The sequence below is a fragment of the Daktulosphaira vitifoliae genome, unplaced genomic scaffold (genome assembly GCF_025091365.1).
Source record: "Daktulosphaira vitifoliae isolate Bord-2020 unplaced genomic scaffold, ASM2509136v1 Scaffold_1, whole genome shotgun sequence".
Taxonomy (NCBI): Eukaryota; Metazoa; Arthropoda; class Insecta; order Hemiptera; family Phylloxeridae; genus Daktulosphaira; species Daktulosphaira vitifoliae.
The window spans coordinates 25,640,910-25,663,211 of record NW_026099572.1 but is presented as its reverse complement, the minus strand read 5'-3'; the positions used below and the strand labels follow the sequence as shown (position 1 = coordinate 25,663,211).

Genomic DNA, 22,302 nt, shown 5'->3' with positions numbered 1-22,302 from the left:
ATGAAAAACAGAAAAGTTTTATTTATAGGATTACAATGGGAAATTAAATGAATGTATCCATCAATATCTCCAAAAACTTAAAGAAAAACATTAAAAGTTGAAATGTTGACTTCTTTCCATTTAGAGATAAAGTATACTAATATAAAATATTAATTCGTCATAGGCGCACCATACCTTTTCGAATTTAGTGCACAGGGGCTAGTATTTTATCCATCATAACGATAAATAGCTAGGAAAATTATAATTTATTTATTTTACTTCAGATAGAATAACTTAATAGAATATATGACAAAAAATGTATATTATTTATGATATTAATGGAATATTGTTGAAATTTGATTACGAATTGAATAACAATAACAAAATATCTTTCCAAAAAAATAAACAAAAGCTAACAAATTCTGAGGATAATAAAACTCACAAATTATTATTATATCTAAGAATAATTACGACCCATTTAAAGTAAAGTATTGCTACATAGTATATAATAATTACATAATAATAAATTAATTACTGTATAGCTTTATAAATCTAAGGTACGTTACAAAATTGAACGTTATTAAAATTTGTGAAAATGTGCAGTCGTTTTTAAGTAATAATTGCATATTAAAAAAATCCTAATACATTAAAATATATAATAAAATTAATCAATAATTAATGACGGAATGATCAATATTGGGTGGGTAAGACACTCATTTTTTCAGAAACTATTGAATGTTTTATTTTTGTAAAGAACAATTATGTTTTTTGTTGTAATTTTTTTGTTACATATTTTGTTAAGTGATATTTTAACTCAATATATTTTATATATAAATAGGTTCTTATTTAAGAAAATTATAGTGAAAAGTTTTTAACCCTAAAGCGATGAAAAAATGTTTTAACTCCTTAATATTGCAGTTAATCCAAACCATTTTCGTCTTCAGTTTTCAAATCTTTAAATAAAAAATAAAAGTTTCTGAGAAAATAAATGTTTTGTCCAAAATTGATCACCTATAGAAGCTTTTAATTGATTAATTGTATTATTTTATTTATACAAATATGTAAGTATTATCACATATTTAAAATACACTCCATTTATCGGCATAACCTTAAAACACATTTATGCAACCCATAGTCATTTCTTATTCCATGACAACTAATAATATTTAGCACCTCCACAGAGTATAATAGAACATCATAATTTTCAACTCCTTAAATAATTTAATTTTTTGTCAGTAATTTAAATTGTTCTTTAATAATTTATCATAATAATAAAAATAATTGATTTTAACTTATTACTGAAAAAAATTTTTAAAATTCTGCGATTTAAAAAAAAATTGTTAAGCAGTTTTATTGTTACCTTCTATCATTTTTCCGAAGAATTAAACTAATATTGTAGTTGTATAATAAAATCTTAATTATTTTCAATCGAAATAATTCTATATTTTAGTAATGATAGAATAGTTAAATTATTATTATTATTATTATTAAGTTATTAAAAAAATTTTAGATAACATATGTTATCACTTGGAGGTGCTTTTTGTGAGGATTGCGTTTATTGTTAATATTTGCTTCTTTTCTCCATTTGTGAACCATCTTAAAACTAGGTACTGCTGGTGCATTCCATTCTTCTTCGCTACCTGTATGTATTATATTCATATATTTAACATATATTATATATACGATAATATGTTTATACCTATGCATCTCGTATCACGTTAATGTTTCGCCGCCGCGTGCCGTACATATATACAAATCATATTGTATCTAGATTACTCACATGTATATGTTTTAATATCAATAAATAAATATTGTTTTATTTTACCAGGCCGCGATTAATTCCTTTTATTATATATTTTTGTCTGATTAAGACGTTGTACTTTGTTGATTCATTATTAATCGAACGGGCTTCCACAGTTAGTACAATGATTAAGTAAACTGATAAATGCCGCTAACACAAAGAGATGATGAAGCCTACACGAGCACAGTTTTTGTTTTGTTTTGTAGGATGCTCAAAAATGTCTGCTGAAAGCTAAGACACCTCCGTGGTGTGTGCTCAATAATATGCAACAAACTCAACAGCACTTTTCTTCTTCAGAATACGAGTTACAACAGCAACAGCCACAATATCTTGGCAAACATGATGCAGCTGTCAAATATATGCAACAACTTGGATTGCATAAACAAAATATAAAAGTTGATTCTGAAGTAAAATATTATTTATAAATTCTTTTAAAATTTTGACCATTATTTTATTTATATAATTAAATTTTAGATCAGACCTTGTCTTGTTGCTGAAAATGTGATTAGTGATCAAAATAGTAGTTGTGGTAGCCCACCATTATCAATTGTTGTAAATGGAGATGAACAACATGGTTCAAGTACTCCAGTACCTTCTTCAGCCTCTATATCACGATCCAAACCACAAGCTTGTCGTATTTGTGGACGTGTTCTTGCTTCTACTTCTTCATATTATGTTCATCTAAAATCACATTCAAATAATAAGCCTTATCGTTGTACACAGTGTGAAGCATGTTTTTGTCGTAAACCTTACTTAGAAGTAAGTGTGATAGAACAATCATTTTGAATTAATCATTAATAAATTATTAATGTAATTTTTAAAAATTTCATACTTACTAATTAACATAACATTTATTAGGTACATATGAGAACTCACACTGGTGAAAGACCATACCAATGTAATTTATGTCTTAAAAAATTCTCTCAAAAAAGCAGTCTTAATATTCATAAAAGAGTTCATACAGGCGAACGTCCATATTCTTGTGACATTTGCAAGAAAACTTTTGCTGTTAAAAGTTATGTCGTTTCTCATAAGTGAGTCATCATTTTAATCAGATTTTGTCTTTTATATACTCAAAATTATTTTATAAATACTTATTTGTATTTCAAACCACTATTTTAAAATCAGGTGGAGTCATATGACTGAAAAACCGTTTGTTTGTGAACAATGTCAACTGTCATTTAATTCTAAGATCCAATTTGTTACCCATATTAGATCTCATGATTTGGGACCTGCACACTGTTGTCAGTTTTGTGGAAAAGCATTCGTGAAGGGATGTTTTTTAGTTAGGCATATTAATAAAGTGCACCGTTTCAATGTTGCTGCAGCTACAGCAGCAAATGACCACGAACCTGTACACAGTTCCTATATGCAATCTGACACTAACTATTCTAGCATACGGTAATTAAATCTTTCAATAATTAGTTTGTTTGAATAATTAATGAATTCAGTTAGGGGAGAGGATAATTTTACTTAAAACTAATTTACTTACTAGAATTATTATTACACTTTTCAGGAATAGAAAAAAGCATACTTGTTTTTAATAATTTAATTTAGTGGATAGATAGCAAATATTTTAAATAAAAAAATTAAACTATAAGATCTGTTAAAGTGTTCTTGGTACCTCTATTATATAGAAAATAACTTTCTATTTCATATTTATGCTTATTATTGTTTGAAATTTTTTTTAAATTTAACTTTTGTTTTCGTGTACAGCTTTGATCCTCGAGAAATCAGCATACTACCAACTACTAAAAATGGTCCCCGTTTCTTAGGACCTACTTCACATAGTTCAGATGTTCCACCTCCATTAACTCATCTAACACCAATGATGTTGGGTCCACCTCAAAATACTCGAGCATAAATTTTATGTATATAAAATAATATAAATAGTAGATTATTTATTTAAATAAATATAATAATTAAGAATTTTTTTAGTTTTATCAGCTTAATTTCAAAATAATGTTAGTTATTCTTGTATAATGGCATCATCTTTATTAATAAAACCTATTTATAATCAGCATTCTTTTCTTACTCAAAAGCTGTTTTATTTTTGTAATAATTAAATGTATAATTGAAAAATGACATTTTTTGTACTTCATATTGAATTAATACTAATTATTCAGATATTAATCAATAATTACTTTATTTTACAATCCAATTAAAAAACAGAATTTAATGTGTAAATTAATGTAAACATTTCTTTGATGCCAATTTATAAGGGATAAAATTAGAATATCATTTTTTTAACATTATTAAATCTTTTTAGAAGATATATAAGTTAATTTCACTTCCGAAAAAAATGTATGACTATATTTTGCCGATAAAATATTTATCACATAATCCTTATACAATTTATCTTTTTGATAATTCAATAGACGTCTACATAATTTATATTCTTGATTTATATTATATATGTTGTATATAATGTGTCTTTTTCTTGGTTATTTAAAGGAAAAAACTATTGTGGATGTTTTAGATTCACCCTTGACTATATTTTTAGAAACATAGAACAAACAATAACTAAGAATAAATTGTAGTTAAATAATATTTTATTAGAATGTACTAAAATCTGTTATATTTAACATTAATTAATAGTTTTTTTTTTTTAAGTAAATTTTTCTTTCAAGTTTATATATTGATATACTTAAACTTCATTATTGAACTGAAATTTTGTTTTGCTGGTACAGAATGTTTTAAGAAACCGAATAGCAATATATATTTATGTACACTTTTTGTTACATATATGCTGAAGAATAGTAAACAAATATTGTGATTCTAATATTTAGGGTATTCTTACACATTTTTTATAAGTGAAGTTTCTAAGATTTCTGATATTAGATTAACTGTATTTTATTATACTTAATAATTTTGCTTTGTATATTTATTACAAAAATTAACAAATTATTCATCATGATTATTTTTACTGTCTGTAAGTTTTTTCCTAGTGATATAAACTCATATAAAAATGATTTTTTTATTTTTTGTTGAAATTTGTAATTTTAGTTATCAAAAGTACTCTATAAACTATGGGGAGAAATACATATAATTTTACTTATCACCTTAGTTACAAAAATATCCTGATGCCACATCAAGCCATTTAAATGGTAGTATGTTGTGATTTATATTTTCTATGGCCTAGGTGCTATCATGTAAAATAGATGCACTTAGTGTGATGCCAAATTTAAGGTAAACTGCTGAAGTATTTTTAAAAAGAAAATTTATATGCTATTAGTTTACAATTAAGAACTTTTGACACTTTTTTGTGTAAAATTATGATTTTTAAAAGTTTTCTTTTAAAATGCAAAATAATTGATAGCATCACTTAAAGTGCACATATTAGAATATACTGTATAAGTTTTCATAAATGATAATTGGTTTCCTTAGTTTATTATGCGATTTAATGTATTTTAATGTTTATATAATATATTTTATAAATAAACAAATAGCATTTACTACCAAATGTAGCTATAATATTTTGATACTAGAATAAAAATATTAATTTTAAGACAAAAAAAGGGAAATCCTTTTAATAGACTTTGGTAGACTGAAATTAATTTTCACAAAAATATTGGTTTTTTGTTAACTATATGTAAGTTATAAAATAAAATTTGATTGTAAAATATTTCTGCAATATGAACAAATGTATGTTTTTATGACAGTAAATTAGATTTATAAATAAAATTACCCACATCTTATGTTTATTTATTACTTTTGTAAAAAATTATAATGCTTAATTGGTTAAAATTTTATCTACCACTCGCATTCTGAATTATTAGATTGTTATAATTATATAGATATGAAGTATATTGTACTTGGTAATAAATTTTTTTATGTCCTTAGAATGAAAAGGTTTCTTTTTATTTAATATTATTTAATATTGTACAACAGAAATGGCAACTTAAAAAATAAATTATCATATAAAATGTGTATACATGTATATTCACAATTTTATTTTTTATTTGTATGTTAATCAATTTTATTACATACACCATATTCATTTGGCCGTACTCTTAAAACAACTGGAACACTAGTACATGGTAAAATTGCAATCTCAGTAACTACTGCAGTTATTAAATCAGTAGTTGTGACATCATATCTTAAACTTAATGGTGTTAAATAGCGGTTATTGAACCATTGTTCTTTGGGCATTAATTCATCCTCATTTCCTACAATTTATAAAAAATTTATTTACAGAAAATTTAAATAAAAAATAGTACTGATCATACCAAGTTCATTAAACACAATTGAATCAGTTTGTACACGATCTGTGAACTTATATGTTTCACAGCACACCAAAACAGGCACATTAAAATGTTTGGCTATTAATGCTACTTGGGAACTACCTGCTCTTCCCATGACATAACCATTAGCTAATAGAGCATGTGCGCCAAGTAATACTTTGGTTGCTCGTGTCATGATAAAGCTAGTAGCTGATAAGAGGACATATGTACACTGTATATTTTGAGCAACAAGCCTATGTAAAAGTTGGCGACCTTCATACCATGGAGCAGAATCTACTACAATAACACTAAATTGTTTTTTTTTATAGTATGCTTCTTTAAGTATGAGCTCGATAAGGGATGAACTAAAAACAGAAAAAATTTATAATGGTTTAGTTTCAATGAATACTACTTAGAAACTTACAAGCCATAAGTAAGTATAACATCACCATTAGCAATTTTATTTTGAGCTGCTATACATATTGCTTTACCAGCCATTTTAATTTGAACTTCAATAAAATTACTGATAATATCTTCAACTTTTTCCTTGGCCTATAAAATTTGAATAAACTATTAATTATAAATATTTAATAAACTATTTCAAATTGTGATGGTAAAATCAATTTACAATAACTTCAGTGGTATTGTTAGGTAGTCGTTTGATATGCCACATAATATGTTTGTAAGCATTAGTCATTGATACAGAAAATGGTCTACATGCCATGAGATATTCAACAATAGGTGACAAGTATTCCTCGAGAGCTCGAGATATTTGTTTGTATTCAGGTGTTACAAAATCAGTCACTGTCTATAAAAAATATATATAAAATCTTACTTTAAATAAATAGATTACTTAATGAAGATTACATATAATTTTTTAGTGTAAACCTATTTTATGTTCATAAATTTCTTTTAAAATAATTTCCAAACAAAAATCACTTGGTTATTTATTAATAATATTTAGTAACTTAAGACATTCTTCATTATCACCTTAGCCTCTAACTGAACTATTTGGAGTTAGTTTTACCCAACAATTTGACAAGATTTTAATACCAGCTGTTGTCATGATGCAACCTTATTATGACTGAGGAAGCTAGTAACTTAAGACATTAGAATAAAAATTATAAAATTATTAACTAACTTGTTTAAGAGCATTTAGAAAAGCTAGACATCTAGAATTAGATCCAGTAATTGTATTAGTTCTAAACTGAACACCAAGTTTTATAAAAGCAGGGTGAATTTTACTTGAGCTTTTTCTATAAAAATATAAAATACAAATAATTTATACAAAATAAAAACAACTTAAATAATTAATAAGATTGATATTATTTTTTATAAATACTTTACAGCAATAATTTTTCTGGTGTCAAAGACAATGAATCAATGTACAAATGATTAAAAAGTTTGACTTTATGTGGATTGACTACAATAGGTTTTTTTATACCACTGGTATCTTTATGAATTACTGATTGTGTAACCTAAAAAAACTTTTTGTCTTAAGTAAATTAGAAAATATTAAATAATGAAAGTATTAAATATACAATTATTGATATAAATAAAATATAATCAATTTAATACGAAAGGAAATGTATTAAAATTAATCCACCATTAAAATGTATAAACTTTAAATAAATAAGAAAAATACATTTAATCATCACAAATTAAACCTTCTCACAAAAATTAAAAAAAAAAAATGAACATTTTGTATTTATATAAATATAGAGTGTTTAATAAGTAAGGAAACAGGTCAATTGTTACAAATAATGGGAACAATAGAAACCTATGATATGAACATTATTATAACTCAAATAGTACTTGTTCTGAAATTGATATTAACCCATCAAAATTTTTTATAAGAATAGAGCAAAAAAAATTTAATTTGAAATTTTGAAAAAAAAAATTAACTTTTCTTTTTTTTTTTTTTATTGATAAATAATAAAAGTAGTCTAAGAAAGCAATAATTATTTTTAAAAAGATTTTAACAAAATGACAATTGTATCAAAAGTTATAAGCATTATCAGATAAGTTTAAGACACCAATATACATAACAAAAAGAAAAAATACCATAAAATTTGACAAAAAAAAAAAATTTATAATAAAATATCAGCTATAAAAGATAAAACAATTACTTTTAATAATAATTTTTTTATTAAATCTTACCGTTTTAACAGATACGATATTTTCTTTCTTTTTAAGGTTTAATGGTATTATTGTTACAATTTTTTGTGCTTGTTTTTTGGAATTTTTCACATTTTCCTTAAAAAAATATATACATAGTAATAATCAAGTTAAAATTGATCTAACAAAAATAAACATAAAATTCTTTAAAAAATGACTTAAATCATGGTAATTTACCACCAATTTGCAGTAATAACTACATAATAATTATGATAATTATTAAATTTAATAAATCTATTATAATTATAATGTATATGTACATAATAATTGATAGAATTCTCAAACACTAACATGTTATGTTTTAATTAGAAAAATCAAAACTATGTTTTTTTTTTAATTCAGTCATTCGAAAAAGTTTTATGTATTGCAAAAAAATAATTGTAGAACTATAAAAACACTTTGTTCTGATAGTTATACATGGAAAAAAATTTAACCATGTACACATGGCTATTACACCTATCAAAAACTATTTATTTAGAAACTTTTATTAGAAATTTTTTTTTTGTATAAAGAGAATATTATAACATCTACAAATACAATTAAGTCCGATCTTTAAAAAAACACATATAGTTGTAGATATTATATTTTTAATATCAAATTTAAGTACTGCTCTACATTTATAATATTGTAATAATTAATAATGAATAATTAAATTTAAGAAATAATTTATATTACTTTTGTTATCATCATAGACAAAGTTTGAAAAAAGTTTTGGGAGCTAATTTTATTACAAAGTCGGTTGACTCTTCTTTATAAATATTTTTTAAAAACTTTCACTTTTAATTTTTCTAAACTTGGTTTCCCAAACTCCCATCAAACTTAGTGTATAATTATCATAGATATTAATTATAAAAAAAAAAAAATTACTAAGTCATTTAAACACTTACTGTGTTAGATGTTTTAGGAGTTTTATTAGAATTATTTAATACTTCTACATTGTCTACTGAAATTGTTACTTTAGATTTTTGAGTAATGTCAGAAGTTTTATCATTTTTTTGTTTCTCTAAAGCCAACTTTTTTCTTTCTTGTTTGGCTAATCGTTTAGCTTTACGCTCAGCCTCTACTTCTTCTCTAGTTTTTTCTTCTATTTGTACCTTTTCCATTTAAATTCTATGAAAAAACATTTATTGCAAATATTTTAAACTATAATATATATACATAAATAAAATGTTTCATAATTATTTAATCTAATCAACAAATAGATGTCATTTTTTAAATTAAGTCATAGTTCTAAATACCGAATATTAAATGTAAAGTAACTACATACATTTTTCTTTTCCAAAATACTGATAATAAAAAAAACCTTTGAAACAATTAAATTTGTATAATACAATAACTATTAAAATTTAAACTTAAATTAAACAGTTAATAATCATAAATTTCAATGTTAAATGTACATACATTTTTGATATTTCAATTGTTGATATATTAAATTGATATCATAATTTCAGATAATGATAACTCATATATTTAATTGTTACTTATCTTATCTTAACTTTATCTTATCTGTGGTATGGATATCTATGTATCAGATTTCAAGAGAAAAGATCTGTATTTCATTATTAAAGAAATACACGCAGGGACGACTGGTTGTTGTACAGAAAATGCCATTCCATCCCTAGAATTTTTCGTTTCGATAGCAAAATAACTAACGCATAACATACAGTCCTAACTACCAAGTCTTATAATTTTAATTTTTATTAATATAAAATAGATTATGCGGCAAAGAATTCTGAAAACCAGAATTATTATTTGAGGGATATAGATTGGACATGATCAGTGCATGGATAGGGGAAGTAAAATGTATTATCTGTTTATTTCTGGGCTTATTCTAAATAATTACAATAATAATTAACAATTAACTATCATTAATAATAAAGTTATTAATATTATAATCAGAGAAAATGTTTTTTCATGTTGAATACCTTTTTAAAATTCAAATAGAAATTTATAATTTTTTTTTTTTTTAATTTACTTTCCTATTATCTTTCTATAGTAACATTTTCATAAAAATATTTGGTTATCGCATGAATTTTACAAAGGAGTTTTCTCTAGACTATGGGGTATGAGGTTAAGCTGTAGTCATATATTTTTGCACCCCCTGGTAAATTTTTTGAGGGCGTCATCATGTCATATTATAATATCGAGTAATACTTTAATGAAAAACAGGAACCCAATTAAATTTTATTAGAGACCCTGCAACTATAGTTATGTTATTACTTAAAAAATAAATGAGAGGAAATTATGTCAGTATCATAATAAGTTAATATCTCACACTCAGATCTTTTATTATGATTTTTTGAAGAACAAGGTTCATTTATGTCAATAATATTTTGGATAAATATAGGAGTACTTTTTGGCTGGAGAATAGTTGTATTACTTAGTAAATACAACAAAATATCTAAAAATATTTTTATTTAATATTATTTTATATAAATTAAATGTACTAATACTGTGTAGATAATACGTCTACAAGAACCTTTAATTTCTTTTTCAGTTAGAATATCAGTTTCTGAAAAATTTTTTCACGCAAACAATCTTTTGCGGGACTCAAAATTCGTCCGCACAATTCATTATTATTCAATTATTATTATTCATTATTATATCATTCTTTATTATCTATTAGCTCAACGAGTAGTAGAATAGTAACCATGTATCAATAACCGTGGTTATGGCTTATTCTTTTTTAAGTTGTATACTGATGTTACAGTCATTTACCGTTATCGCAACTATCGCATTTAACTTCATCTTAATAAAAAATGTGATTGGGAAGATTAAATTATAAACATAAGTCCAACAGTGAATTTGCACTTTTCAAAAAAGTAATCGTTCTTGTTTATAATAAATATATTTAATTTTACCATTTCTTTTCACACATTTATTCAAGATGGTAAGCATTTATCTAGTTTCAATCCATTATTCTTAAATAATATTGCTGTAATATTTTAATATCTTTCTATTTGTTTTTTTACTGTGCTCTTATTTTAATTTACTCTTAATTGTACTATTGTTTGTAAGTCTTGCATCCTTTGGCTATTTTCATGTTTGTAGTATAATATACAAACTTACATGAATTTATTTTACAGTATATAAGTATGACCATTATTTAATTTTTATAGATTAATATTATTTCATAATTTTCCAGAGTATTATGGATTATAATGGTGGTGCTATTGTTGGAATGAAAGGCAAAGATTGTGTTGCTATTGCGACTGATAAGAGGTTTGGAATTCAAGCACAAACAGTATCACTTGATTTTACTGTATGTTCCTAAAAATAAATTTTCATATTGTCTGTATACTAATGATTTTATCACACTTGGTTATAGAAAGTTTTTCAAATAAATCCTCACACATTCATGGGATTTCCTGGATTAGCAACAGATGTTTTTACTGTTCATGAAAAAATTATGTTTAGAAAGAGATTATATGAATTAAAAGAAAATCGTAAAATATCACCTAAAGCATTGGCTTCTATAGTTTCAAATTTATTATATGAAAACAGGTAAAAAATTTAATTAACATTACTTTGTTTTTTATTTACTACACATATTTCCTCTTTTTAAGATTTTCTCCATTTTTTGTTGAACCAATGATTGTTGCATTAGATGAAGAAACTTTAGAGCCTTATATGTGTGATATGGATCTTATTGGATGTGTCAATAAATCAGATAATTTTGTAGTAGGTGGAACTAGTGCAACTCAATTATATGGTTTATGTGAAGCTTTATGGGAACCAGATATGGAAGAAAACCAACTTTTTGAAACTATATCACAAGCTCTTCTTAGTGCTTGCAATCGTGATGCCATTTCAGGATGGGGAGCAAAGGTTTATATTATGTAAGTATTCTTCGATTATAATAGTGAAATTGATAAAACAATTTTATTTTGTTGATTTCAAAAGAAATATATTTTTTTTTTCCCAGAAAGCCATTAAAGTAATATATGAAATATTGAAATGCATTACTAACATTTCTTTATTTTTATGTTCTAGCAAAAAAGACAAAATTATTGTACGTGATATCAAAACTCGAATGGATTAAAAAATTTAGAAATTACTAAATGTTTCATGTAATTTTTTTTTTTTTTTGTTATTTATAAACACAAATTCAATAAGTAAAATTAATATTGGTATAAAGCATTGAAAAATATATAATTCTTCTATGAAATATTGATTGTTTTTATTTATTAACTATCTAATTTTTATAATATTATGCAAAAATTTTTTCCTCTCGTCTCTTTTTGGGCATCATTACTGTACCCGGTTTGTGCTGTGCTTCAGGGTGATTAGCCAATTCAGGAGGACAATTTGACACAGGACTAGCCTGAATTACTTGCTTGAGATCATAGAATAATGGTGAATCATCTTTTGTTAAGAATGTTATTGCTACTCCAGTTTTTCCAGCACGGCCAGTACGTCCAATACGATGTGTATAATCTGAGATTAATAACATAGCCATCATGTTAGGTATATTAGACAAATAAATATTGTATTAGTATTTATAACTAGATCAAGTACAATTATTAATTTTGTATATGAAGCAAACTACATTTGTTTAGTGACAATAAGGATCATCATATAATTGGGCCAATTTTTAAAGCTTTACTGTAAAAAGACATCAGAAAAGTAACTTTACCATATTAAATAATTTCATTTAATTAATTTAAAATTTAAATTATTTTTTAAAAAATACTCAATTATGTACTTGATAATTGACTAAATCATTAATTTAAAAATACTTTTAAACATAAATATTACACAACAGAATTATCAATAAAATGGATTTCAAATTATTTAGATTAATAATTTTTAATTTATTATAATAATTACCTTCAATAGATTTAGCCATATCATAATTTATTACCATTGAAACATCTTTAATATCGATACCACGTCCAACAACATCAGTTGCAACTAATATATCTTTTTGTCCACCCTTTAGACTAGCCAAAGCAAATTCACGCTGTTCTTGTCCTTTTCCTCCATGAAGGGTACAAGCATTATACTAAAAATATTTTCAAATGAAAAGGTTATTAAACCATAAAAACAAAAAACTTACACCAAGTTTTTCCAAGCCCTTAGCCAAAACATCGGCACCTTTTTTCTGGTTTACAAATATTATAATTGGAGGTTCAACTCCGCGACTTAATATTTCAACTAGTCTCTTACGCTTGTCATTTTCACTCATCATATGAACTATTTGTTCAGTACGTTCAACGGGTTTACCAATAGAACCTATATATACAACAGCTGGTCTTCGTAAATAAGTTCTAGCTAATCTCTCTACTGCAGGGGGCATAGTAGCAGTAAACATAACAGTCTTAAAAATAAACATATTTTTGTAAGTACACAAGAGCATATTACAAAATTTATATTATCATACTTGTCTGTATTTTTTTTTTGAATAATAGTTAGCTAATAATTTAGATTCATCTTCAGCATCTTCATTGTCAGGTTTTAAATTAGTAACAGGCATGTACTCTAAAATTTTTTGTACGTCTGGCTCAAATCCCATATCAATCATACGATCAGCTTCATCTAACACTATATATGTACACTGATTCAAAACCAAATATCTATTTTCTAAAACATCAATCAAACGACCAGGCGTTGCGATAACGATCTAGAAAAAAAGATTAGCTTTAATTAAAATGAAAAATAGTATTTATTTTTAAATCAGCTTAAAGACAAAATTTATAAAGATTATAAACATAGGAGATATTTTACCGAGAACGACAAAATATTCTGTAGTTTTCTTAGATATTTGGTGATAGAGATAATGATCATTTTTAAATTAATACATTACCTCACACCCTAATCTCAATCTAAAACCTTGTTCTTCTCTTGATAAACCACCCACAACAACAACAGTTCGAATCCCTAATGGTTGCCCAAATTTCAAAGTTTCTTCTTCTATTTGTTGAGCTAACTCACGAGTAGGAGCCAATATAATTGAATAAGGACCCTATAAATAGAAATTAAAAAATAAACAGTATAAATAAAACAAATCAGTTGAAATTTACCAAAAATTACAATCTTACCTGATCTACATCTTCCATACGTTCCATTTTTGGCAAGGACTGTATCCAAGCTATAAGTGGTATAAGATAGGCTAAGGTTTTACCAGAACCAGTTTCAGCAACACCGATAATATCTCTGTTCTATAAAATAAAATTTTACAAAAATTCAATAATTTGAATAGTTATTAATATAATTAAGTAAATAATTTAAGATATTGACAGCATTTTGTAAAACTTGTGTACCACAAAAGTAAAATTGTAAAAGTCACTGCATCTTAATATAGGAATTAATATTGTTCAAATTTATAATTTGAAAAAAGTACTTTTCATTTTTGAAGAATACACCAATTTTACATAATACTTTCAATATATAATTCATAATAAACAAAAATTACTTGGAAACCAATAGGAATAGCTTGCCTTTGAATCGGTGTTGGTTCTTTATAGCCAACTTTTTCTATTATATCCATAATTTCACTTTTAATTGATGATTCTTTCCATTTACGTATTGGTTCAGGTATTTTACCACCTAAATTACACAGTATATTATCAACAGATATAAAAATTAAAATTAAAATATATGTATCACCCTTTATAGTTATGTTATAGTCTTCTCTGAATATTCTCCAATCTCTTTCAGTCATTTCATCTACTTCTTTTTCAGACCAATGTCGATCGTCCCATTTTTGTTTATCTTCTTTTCTCTTTACTTTCTTTAATCTAACTTTTTCTTGTTCCTTTTCAGCTTCAGTTCTCCGTTTTTCCATGAGTTCTCCATAAAATTTTGATTGATCTTTTTTTTGAGCTTTTATATCAATACCTGCAATATTACCCCGACCAAAGAACTGTACTTGATGACGTTCTTTGTACAAAGCATTATAATCAATTGATGTATCTTCTGAAGCATCCCAATCAAATACAAATTTTCTATCATTTAAACGCCTTACACGGCGTTTTTTTTTTGTTAAACCTAAATATCGTTCTTTAATAGCTTCTTGTTCTTTCTCTTTATCTTTAGAAATTTCTTTATCTTCAGGCTCTTCTTTCTTTTCTCTTTTTCTATCTCTATCCCGACGATCATGGTCTCTATCTCTATCACGATCACGATCTCTATCCCTATGATGGTCTCTATCCCTATCACTAAAAAATTTTCAAATATTAATATCCCTTAAAAGAAAAATTTTATAAATAATTGAATTATTAATTTAAACTAGTATATTAGTAGTTACCGATCATCTCTATGACTATGACCCTCAGCCTGGTGTAAAAATTCAGAACGTTTTTTTCGCTCTTCTTCCTGTTTTTTTCGTATCAACTCAACTTCTTCTTGTCTTTTTTTTAAAGCTTCAGCAGCTCGTTGTTCTTTAGTTAAAAATACAGGCTAAAATAATAAAATATAAATAAAACCCATAATTATTTGTTCACATAATACAAATTTAGCATATTATTAATGATATGTACAAATATATCCATGAAAGCTTTAACACATTCAAATTTTTCATAATTGAAATTTAAAAGTCTTAGAATTAAGAGTCTATAAATGACTGTGACTTAAGAATACAGTAAATAATTCAATTTATATTATTCATATTTGCACAACAAAAAATAAAAGTATAATAAACATTATAAACATTTGGTTTCAATTATTAATGAAACAAAAACATTTATCACAGATTTAATTTGGTCTTCATTCAAATCATAATACATGTAAATTTCAATTATTTTTTAGAAGGCAGTACATTTATTTTATGAAATATCTCACAAATCTAAATAAGAGAAACTAAATCAAAGTTAATTATACCTTTAATAGAGGCTAGTGATTGGATTTCAACAGAAAAATGTTATAATTAGTAATTTATTCAAGGTTAGCAAATAATAATTCCACTTATTATTTTGAAAATACAAACATTTGATACTATTAAAATGTAAATCTAAATATTTTTTTTCAATGCTGTTAATTAAGTTTTATAAATTTTAATATTACTTTGCTCCTTGCTAATTCTTCTGCTTTTTTCTTAGCCAACAACTCTTCCAAAGATAAAGGTTCTTTTTTTTCAACTTTAGATGATTTATCATCTTTAGGAGTAGAATTTGATGATAGACTTTTATTTTTCTCCATAGTTTATTTTTGAGTCACTTAATTATTTTATCATAAAATACTTAAGATTTTCACTAAAAAATAAACACAATAAAAATACAAATGAATATATTTTATAAAACAAATAATTATTCATCAACACACTGCATAAAAATATTATTCTTGAACATTTTTAACATGAAATATTTCAAATTAATATGGTGCTGTACACTAAAAGCCGCATTGCTAATACCGATAATGTTATCTTTAACTGTTCATTCACTCATTTCACTGCCACAACCAAACAGTTTGAGCACTTTTAAAATAATTTTAATGATGTTTTGTACATAGCACCATGATGTAGAGAAGACACCTTCTGCAAATAATGAACATAGAGTACTAGAAAATATTTCTAATTTTATATGATTATAAAAATAAATAAGATCAATTCTGTGTAATTTTTTTGTAACATTAATGTATCCATATTTAATTTTCAAATTATCGATGCTAATTAATAAAGCAATAAATGTATAAACATCAATATATTGAGGAAAAAATTGATATTTGTATAAAATTTATAAAATTATTAAAAAAATTAAAAGAATGAATATAATTTGTAATAACAAAAAGAAAGAAGTTATACAGTGAGATATAGATATTTAAGAGTATGGTTCATAAAGAGGGATAGATCTCGCTTATTACTTAATATTTGTCGTTAGTGTGTTAAAACTACTCTTACCTGATATTCACTGATAATGATAGAATCTCGGCTGGTGACTTGTAGTAGTTGGAAGCGTTTATTTAAATTATAGGAGGTATGTTAATAAGAAGAGAATTATTTGTGAATTATAGAAGTGTATTTATTTCTAAGCAAAGTGTTAATTATTTTAACAAATGTAAGTTTTAAACTATGTGAAAGAAATTAAGTTAAAGACTAAAGAAGCCCACGCAAAGAATACACTAAGAGTATAACATAATATGGAATATTGTGAGACAGTAACGTGTGAAAAGAGATAAGTAAGAGGATAAACAGGGTTTTCAACCCGTATATAATATGCCGCGGCCGGCATAAATGGGGATTGAGCGTCTCGAATATGTCATACATTTATATGGACGCATGTCATTAGTCCGTAGTCCACGATTTTCATCAACTAAAGTTTTTACTATTATTTTTCTTATTTAGTACTTTTGTAGTGCCTTGAAGACGCTAATAAAAACAGTGATTCATAGCTACTATATTATTGCAAANTTGTAGTTTGCTAATAAAAACAGTGATTCATAGCTACTATATTATTGCAAAAGCCAAAAATTAAATGTGTTATTGTATTAGTGTATTCTTATNGAAGACGCTAATAAAAACAGTGATTCATAGCTACTATATTATTGCAAAAGCCAAAAATTAAATGTGTTATTGTATTAGTGTATTCTTATATGTGACCTGAGAAATACAAAAGTTGGTGAATATTCTAACTTAGTTATATTACGCGTATTATAACTACCTTACTGTAGGAATAAAAATTGTATGGAATTATTAGCAGTTAGTGACTGCTGTTAACTACCAAATAAATTAATAATATTCAATACAAACCATGTATTATAAAATCATTCTTAGTGTTAGAATTAAATTTTTATGATGTAAGATTTTAGCTTCAATGCAAGCTGAGAAAGTATTGGTTTTTGTGATGGTGTATATATTTGTTTAAGTTTGTCTATGAAAATTCTGAGTTCACCTTAGTCTGATTTTATGGTCAATACGTTAAAAAAACATGTATTTTGCATTCAAATATAGTTTAACTTATCGTCACCGAAAATTGAAAAAAATCTTCTATTTTAAAATTACGTTATGTAAAAATTAACGTGTTCAATATTTTTTTTGCATTTAAAACAGCTATTATTTTTTTAAAAATTCTGACATTTTAATAAGATGTACTAAAGTTAATAAACTTTATTTTGGTGTGCTTTTCATGAAAATTCAGCAAAAAGTACAGGATAGGTTTGAAATAAACCACCTCCATACGCCTTTCAAAAATTGTTTCTCAACTCATTTTTTGAAAATATTCCGGAACGTCTATTTTAATATAATACTATTTTTGGGTTACAATTCTCGATTTTGTATTTTATATTTTTAACTTTATATTGTTATATTAAAAATGTGTGAATTAATAGAATTTTGTCTAAAAATACATATACAAGTCCCTTCTATTTAACATACTTATTTGATAATATAACTCCTTCTCCTTAACCAACGCCAAAAAAAAATGTTATTTAAAACTTTCATTGGGCAATTTTTTTTTCAACTTAAATTTAATATTGTTATTACTTTTTAAAAAATATTTTATTTTTATTTTATAGTACTGTGTACGGGAAGGTTAGTGTCATGGAGTCACAGATTTTTATAGATGTTCATAACAGAATCTAATCAGCATTGAATATAAATTAAACTTATTTTGAATTTTTTGTCAATGTTATCCTTAGGTCGTGGAAAATGACTTTGAAAATTTGTATAACTTAAATTTTTTTTTTTTATCTTCTTATAAGTGCAGTGTACAATTACTGGATCAGTATCTTGTGTATCACAAGCGCTTAAAGAATAGGATTTAAAATCTTAAAAATTGATCAATCATTTATAGAATATATATATTATATATATAATATATATATTCAATCTCTTTTACCATTCCTAAAAGCTGTATGTAAAATCTAAAAATCGAGACAAGCACGTCATACAAGTAACATTAAATATTTTAGTTAATTAACATTTTTGGGATTTACTATTATTATTTGAAATGAAATAAGAAATAAAAATTGTTCAACAAATTGAAATTTTAATGGGGTGTGCTATTCTTCCACATTTGCGCTCTTTTAACATAATGTTAATATTTGACTATAAGTGAAGACAATATTTTGAATAGTTGAATAAAAATAAATTTTAATGATGTCAATTTAATTAACGAAGATAAAAAGTTGAAGGCACATTGATTATCTATATCTGTCGTTGAATGTGTGATAATAAAAGATAACAAAATTTTTAGCTAAACAATTGCTATTTGTAACCGTTTTAACATTTTTCAAGAGATAAATTATCTGGTCTCACTGATAATTTATGATAAAATTTTATAAAAGATAAGTCAACTATCATATTTCTTTATTAAATTTTAATTCATATTAATGGTATGTTAAGCAGTATGCCAATTATGATTTTTTACGCATTATAAAACATGATTGGACAATAACTATTTTTTCCCAAGTTATAATTTATATACAGCTGTACAGTATCCATTCTTAAAATAATGTACTTAAGCAATAATCAAGTATTCCACGTAGTATAAAATTTTTTTGAACTACCACTAATTTAAGTGTTTTTAATTTTTTATCAATATGGAAGATATATATGTAAGCTTTATGCGCTCTATTAATAATATTTTTTCTTTAATATAATGTAAGAAGTTATTATTGTATTTATAGGTTTTATTCAGGGTCATGAGTAGAGGTATGTTGGATAGTTTCAAAGGAATTGCTGTTCTTTTCGTACCTAACAAACGCTCAAAAAAAATAGTCAGACCAGTTAATTTTCCTAAGTATGAAGTTAAAAAAAACTACCAAATAATAAATTACTATAGAGCTATTAAATTTATCTTTAATATTCTATTTATATCATTACTTCTAATGTATCTATTAATTTAAGTTATAATATTTACCATTAATTATATTTAGAAGTTAAAACTGTTGTATAATACAGTATCTTTACTGAAAATTGATAATTTTACTAGCTAAAAATGTTGAAATGTGTTGGATGTATTTTTAAGTGATACCAAAACAAAATCTAATTTGAACTAATTGATACTTTAATCATAATTAAGGATTAAGATCTGAATGTATTTAAAATATCAGTTTATTTTATATTTTAATTTTTAGTAATTAAATTTATAAATCGCTTTATAAAATTATAAGAGTGTAAATTCAGTATTTTTGTTAAGTAATATTTTTAAAAATATAATAATTTTAATTATGATGTCTATCCATGTAAAGATTTTTATTTTAGGGATCAAAAAATGCTACAGCGTATTATTCAATGTTGTACTTTAAATGGAGGAATTTTTTGTCTCAGTATTTTGATTTTTGAGTACATTATATTACCAGTTTTAGATTATGTTTTGACTGTAGCATTTGGAAATTTAAACCAAGATATTTGGTATTGGACTCGTTCATTATTATCATGGACATTTGGTGCAGTTTGGGTCTTGCCCATATTTCTAATCAGCAAAATTATTAATAGTCTATGGTTTCAAGTAGGTTTTAACTTTATTAATTTCAATTGATAAATTATTCATAATATTTTTTAGGATATAGCGGATATTGCATTTCAGCAAAAAAAAGGAGAACCACAAAAACTAACTAAAATTAGTAAAGTTATAGCTGATTTTTCATTTAGTCTTATTGTTCAATTTTTATTTCTTATTCAAGCAAGTAGTATTTTTATTAGATGTTTTTGTTTTGTAAATTTAAAAAATATATTTTTTTTTATAGAGTTATCTTGTAAGTATGGTACCATCAAAAGTTGTGAGTAATGTTTTGGGTATATTGCATTTATCATTATTGTACTCATTATATTCATTTGAGTATAAATGGTGTAATATGGGAATAGAATTGAATTCTAGATTATCTATTATTGAAAACTGTTGGCCATATTTTCTTGGATTTGGATTTCCCTTAGCAATCATTACATCAATGCCAGAATCATACATTATTAGGTAAGCAACGTAACAAAATTTTTTAACAACTTTAAGAGTGTAGTGATAGTGATTTTAATCACTATTAGGTTTTATACATACTGGGTCCTGTTTATTGTATCAGTTGTATAAAAAAATTGTTTTTTATCCATAGTATCCATTGTTAAATTTGTGCTATTTACTTGATAAACTTAATTTTACATAATTATCAATTAAATATTTTAGATGGATAGATAAAATAATTTTAATGTAGTAAACATTAACAAATATGAAATATTTTTAAATTGTTAACTTTTATCAGCTGACTTGTATATTTTTAGTGGTTGTTTGTTTTCAATATTGTTTCCTGTATTTATTATCAGTGCTAATGAAATTAGTCCATCTAAAACCAAAGTGTTCAGGTTTGTTATTGTTTTTAATATATTATTAATTAATTGTTAATTTTTTTTTTTATTTTAGATTAAAACTTTTTGCACCAGTGCTATATATAACTAGTACTATATTCAATCGCTCAATTAGACCAACAATGAAGAAAACAAAATAATTTTCAAGGGTTCAAGTAAATAAAAAATAAGTGTAATGTTATTTTTATAGTTAAAATAACCAATCGGTTAGTTTTCTCAACTTGTGTTAATTGAGTTTTTTTTTATTATATTATAATGTCATATAAGGCTGTGTTGTTTATAAATATATGTAATGTTTTTACTTATAATAGTCTTTATGTCATAAATATTTAATTGAGTTAATGAATATAAATAAATTAATCTATTCTTTTTTAAACTGAGATAAACCAATTAGGTGTGTCTCATTCCCTCTCACTTCTAACTATTAACAGATTTAGGCTATGTGTTGAATAAAAATGGTCTTATCAATATAAACAAAATTAATTAGAAAATTGAAATTGTATGTTATAATTTATTCGAGAATTATTTTATGTATGTTGAAAAACTCATTGTTGCCAAAACATTGATGTTTATTTTTATTATATAGGAATAAATTACTGTAAATTAAGATTTTCTAATAAATATAACTCTTCACCACAAGTTAAAAATATACCTTATACATATAATAACAAATAAAATCATTTAATATTTATTACAACATATATCAGTCAAAATTAACAAACCATTGGTGTTTAAAAAATTCCTTAAAAAAATACTATAAACTACCAATTTAGACTATCATATCCTTACATTTGAAAATTATTAATATGGATTTAAATATTTTGATTTTTGTACAAATATATTTACTTAATTAAAAATAATAATTATTATTAGACTTAAACTTGAATAAT

The 22,302-nt window shown here is 24.5% G+C and overlaps 4 protein-coding genes across 6 annotated transcripts; 3 read left to right on the top strand and 1 right to left on the bottom strand.

Annotated features, from left to right (window-relative positions):
• Positions 1 to 1,497: 1,497 nt before the first annotated feature.
• Positions 1,498 to 5,712, top strand: LOC126893938 (zinc finger protein 182-like). Of its 3 annotated transcripts, none has more exons than XM_050664503.1 (6): positions 1,498 to 1,621; positions 1,987 to 2,187; positions 2,255 to 2,539; positions 2,639 to 2,814; positions 2,909 to 3,181; positions 3,497 to 5,712. In XM_050664503.1, the coding sequence occupies exons 2-6, from the start codon at positions 2,044 to 2,046 to the stop codon at positions 3,642 to 3,644; spliced, it is 1,026 nt and encodes a 341-aa protein (XP_050520460.1). In that variant the 5' UTR covers positions 1,498 to 1,621; positions 1,987 to 2,043; the 3' UTR covers positions 3,645 to 5,712. The 3 variants fall into 3 exon arrangements, with proteins under 3 accessions (XP_050520460.1, XP_050520458.1, XP_050520459.1); XM_050664501.1 differs by having other exon boundaries at positions 1,509 to 1,621; positions 1,851 to 2,187; XM_050664502.1 differs by lacking the exon at positions 1,498 to 1,621 and adding an exon at positions 1,637 to 1,895.
• On the bottom strand, positions 5,661 to 16,502 carry LOC126909247 (probable ATP-dependent RNA helicase DDX23). Its single transcript, XM_050691698.1, has 18 exons — positions 16,186 to 16,502; positions 15,431 to 15,582; positions 14,791 to 15,341; positions 14,597 to 14,730; positions 14,223 to 14,342; positions 13,988 to 14,146; positions 13,565 to 13,804; positions 13,241 to 13,501; positions 13,012 to 13,186; positions 12,395 to 12,618; positions 9,069 to 9,284; positions 8,164 to 8,259; positions 7,351 to 7,481; positions 7,145 to 7,259; positions 6,632 to 6,811; positions 6,428 to 6,555; positions 6,010 to 6,368; positions 5,661 to 5,949 (listed from the first exon to the last, which is right to left on the bottom strand). The coding sequence occupies exons 1-18, from the start codon at positions 16,318 to 16,320 to the stop codon at positions 5,750 to 5,752; spliced, it is 3,576 nt and encodes a 1,191-aa protein (XP_050547655.1). The 5' UTR covers positions 16,321 to 16,502; the 3' UTR covers positions 5,661 to 5,749.
• LOC126893948 (proteasome subunit beta type-3) lies at positions 10,917 to 12,351 on the top strand. The gene is made up of 5 exons (XM_050664518.1): positions 10,917 to 11,071; positions 11,327 to 11,443; positions 11,510 to 11,685; positions 11,748 to 12,020; positions 12,175 to 12,351. The coding sequence occupies exons 1-5, from the start codon at positions 11,069 to 11,071 to the stop codon at positions 12,221 to 12,223; spliced, it is 618 nt and encodes a 205-aa protein (XP_050520475.1). The 5' UTR covers positions 10,917 to 11,068; the 3' UTR covers positions 12,224 to 12,351.
• Positions 16,503 to 19,415: 2,913 nt separating the features above from the next.
• On the top strand, positions 19,416 to 21,707 carry LOC126893943 (etoposide-induced protein 2.4 homolog). Its single transcript, XM_050664508.1, has 7 exons — positions 19,416 to 19,671; positions 19,744 to 19,856; positions 20,321 to 20,567; positions 20,622 to 20,741; positions 20,806 to 21,029; positions 21,329 to 21,409; positions 21,468 to 21,707. Exons 1-7 carry the CDS (start codon positions 19,657 to 19,659, stop codon positions 21,550 to 21,552), a joined length of 885 nt encoding a protein of 294 aa, XP_050520465.1. The 5' UTR covers positions 19,416 to 19,656; the 3' UTR covers positions 21,553 to 21,707.
• The last annotated feature ends 595 nt before the right edge of the window (positions 21,708 to 22,302 follow it).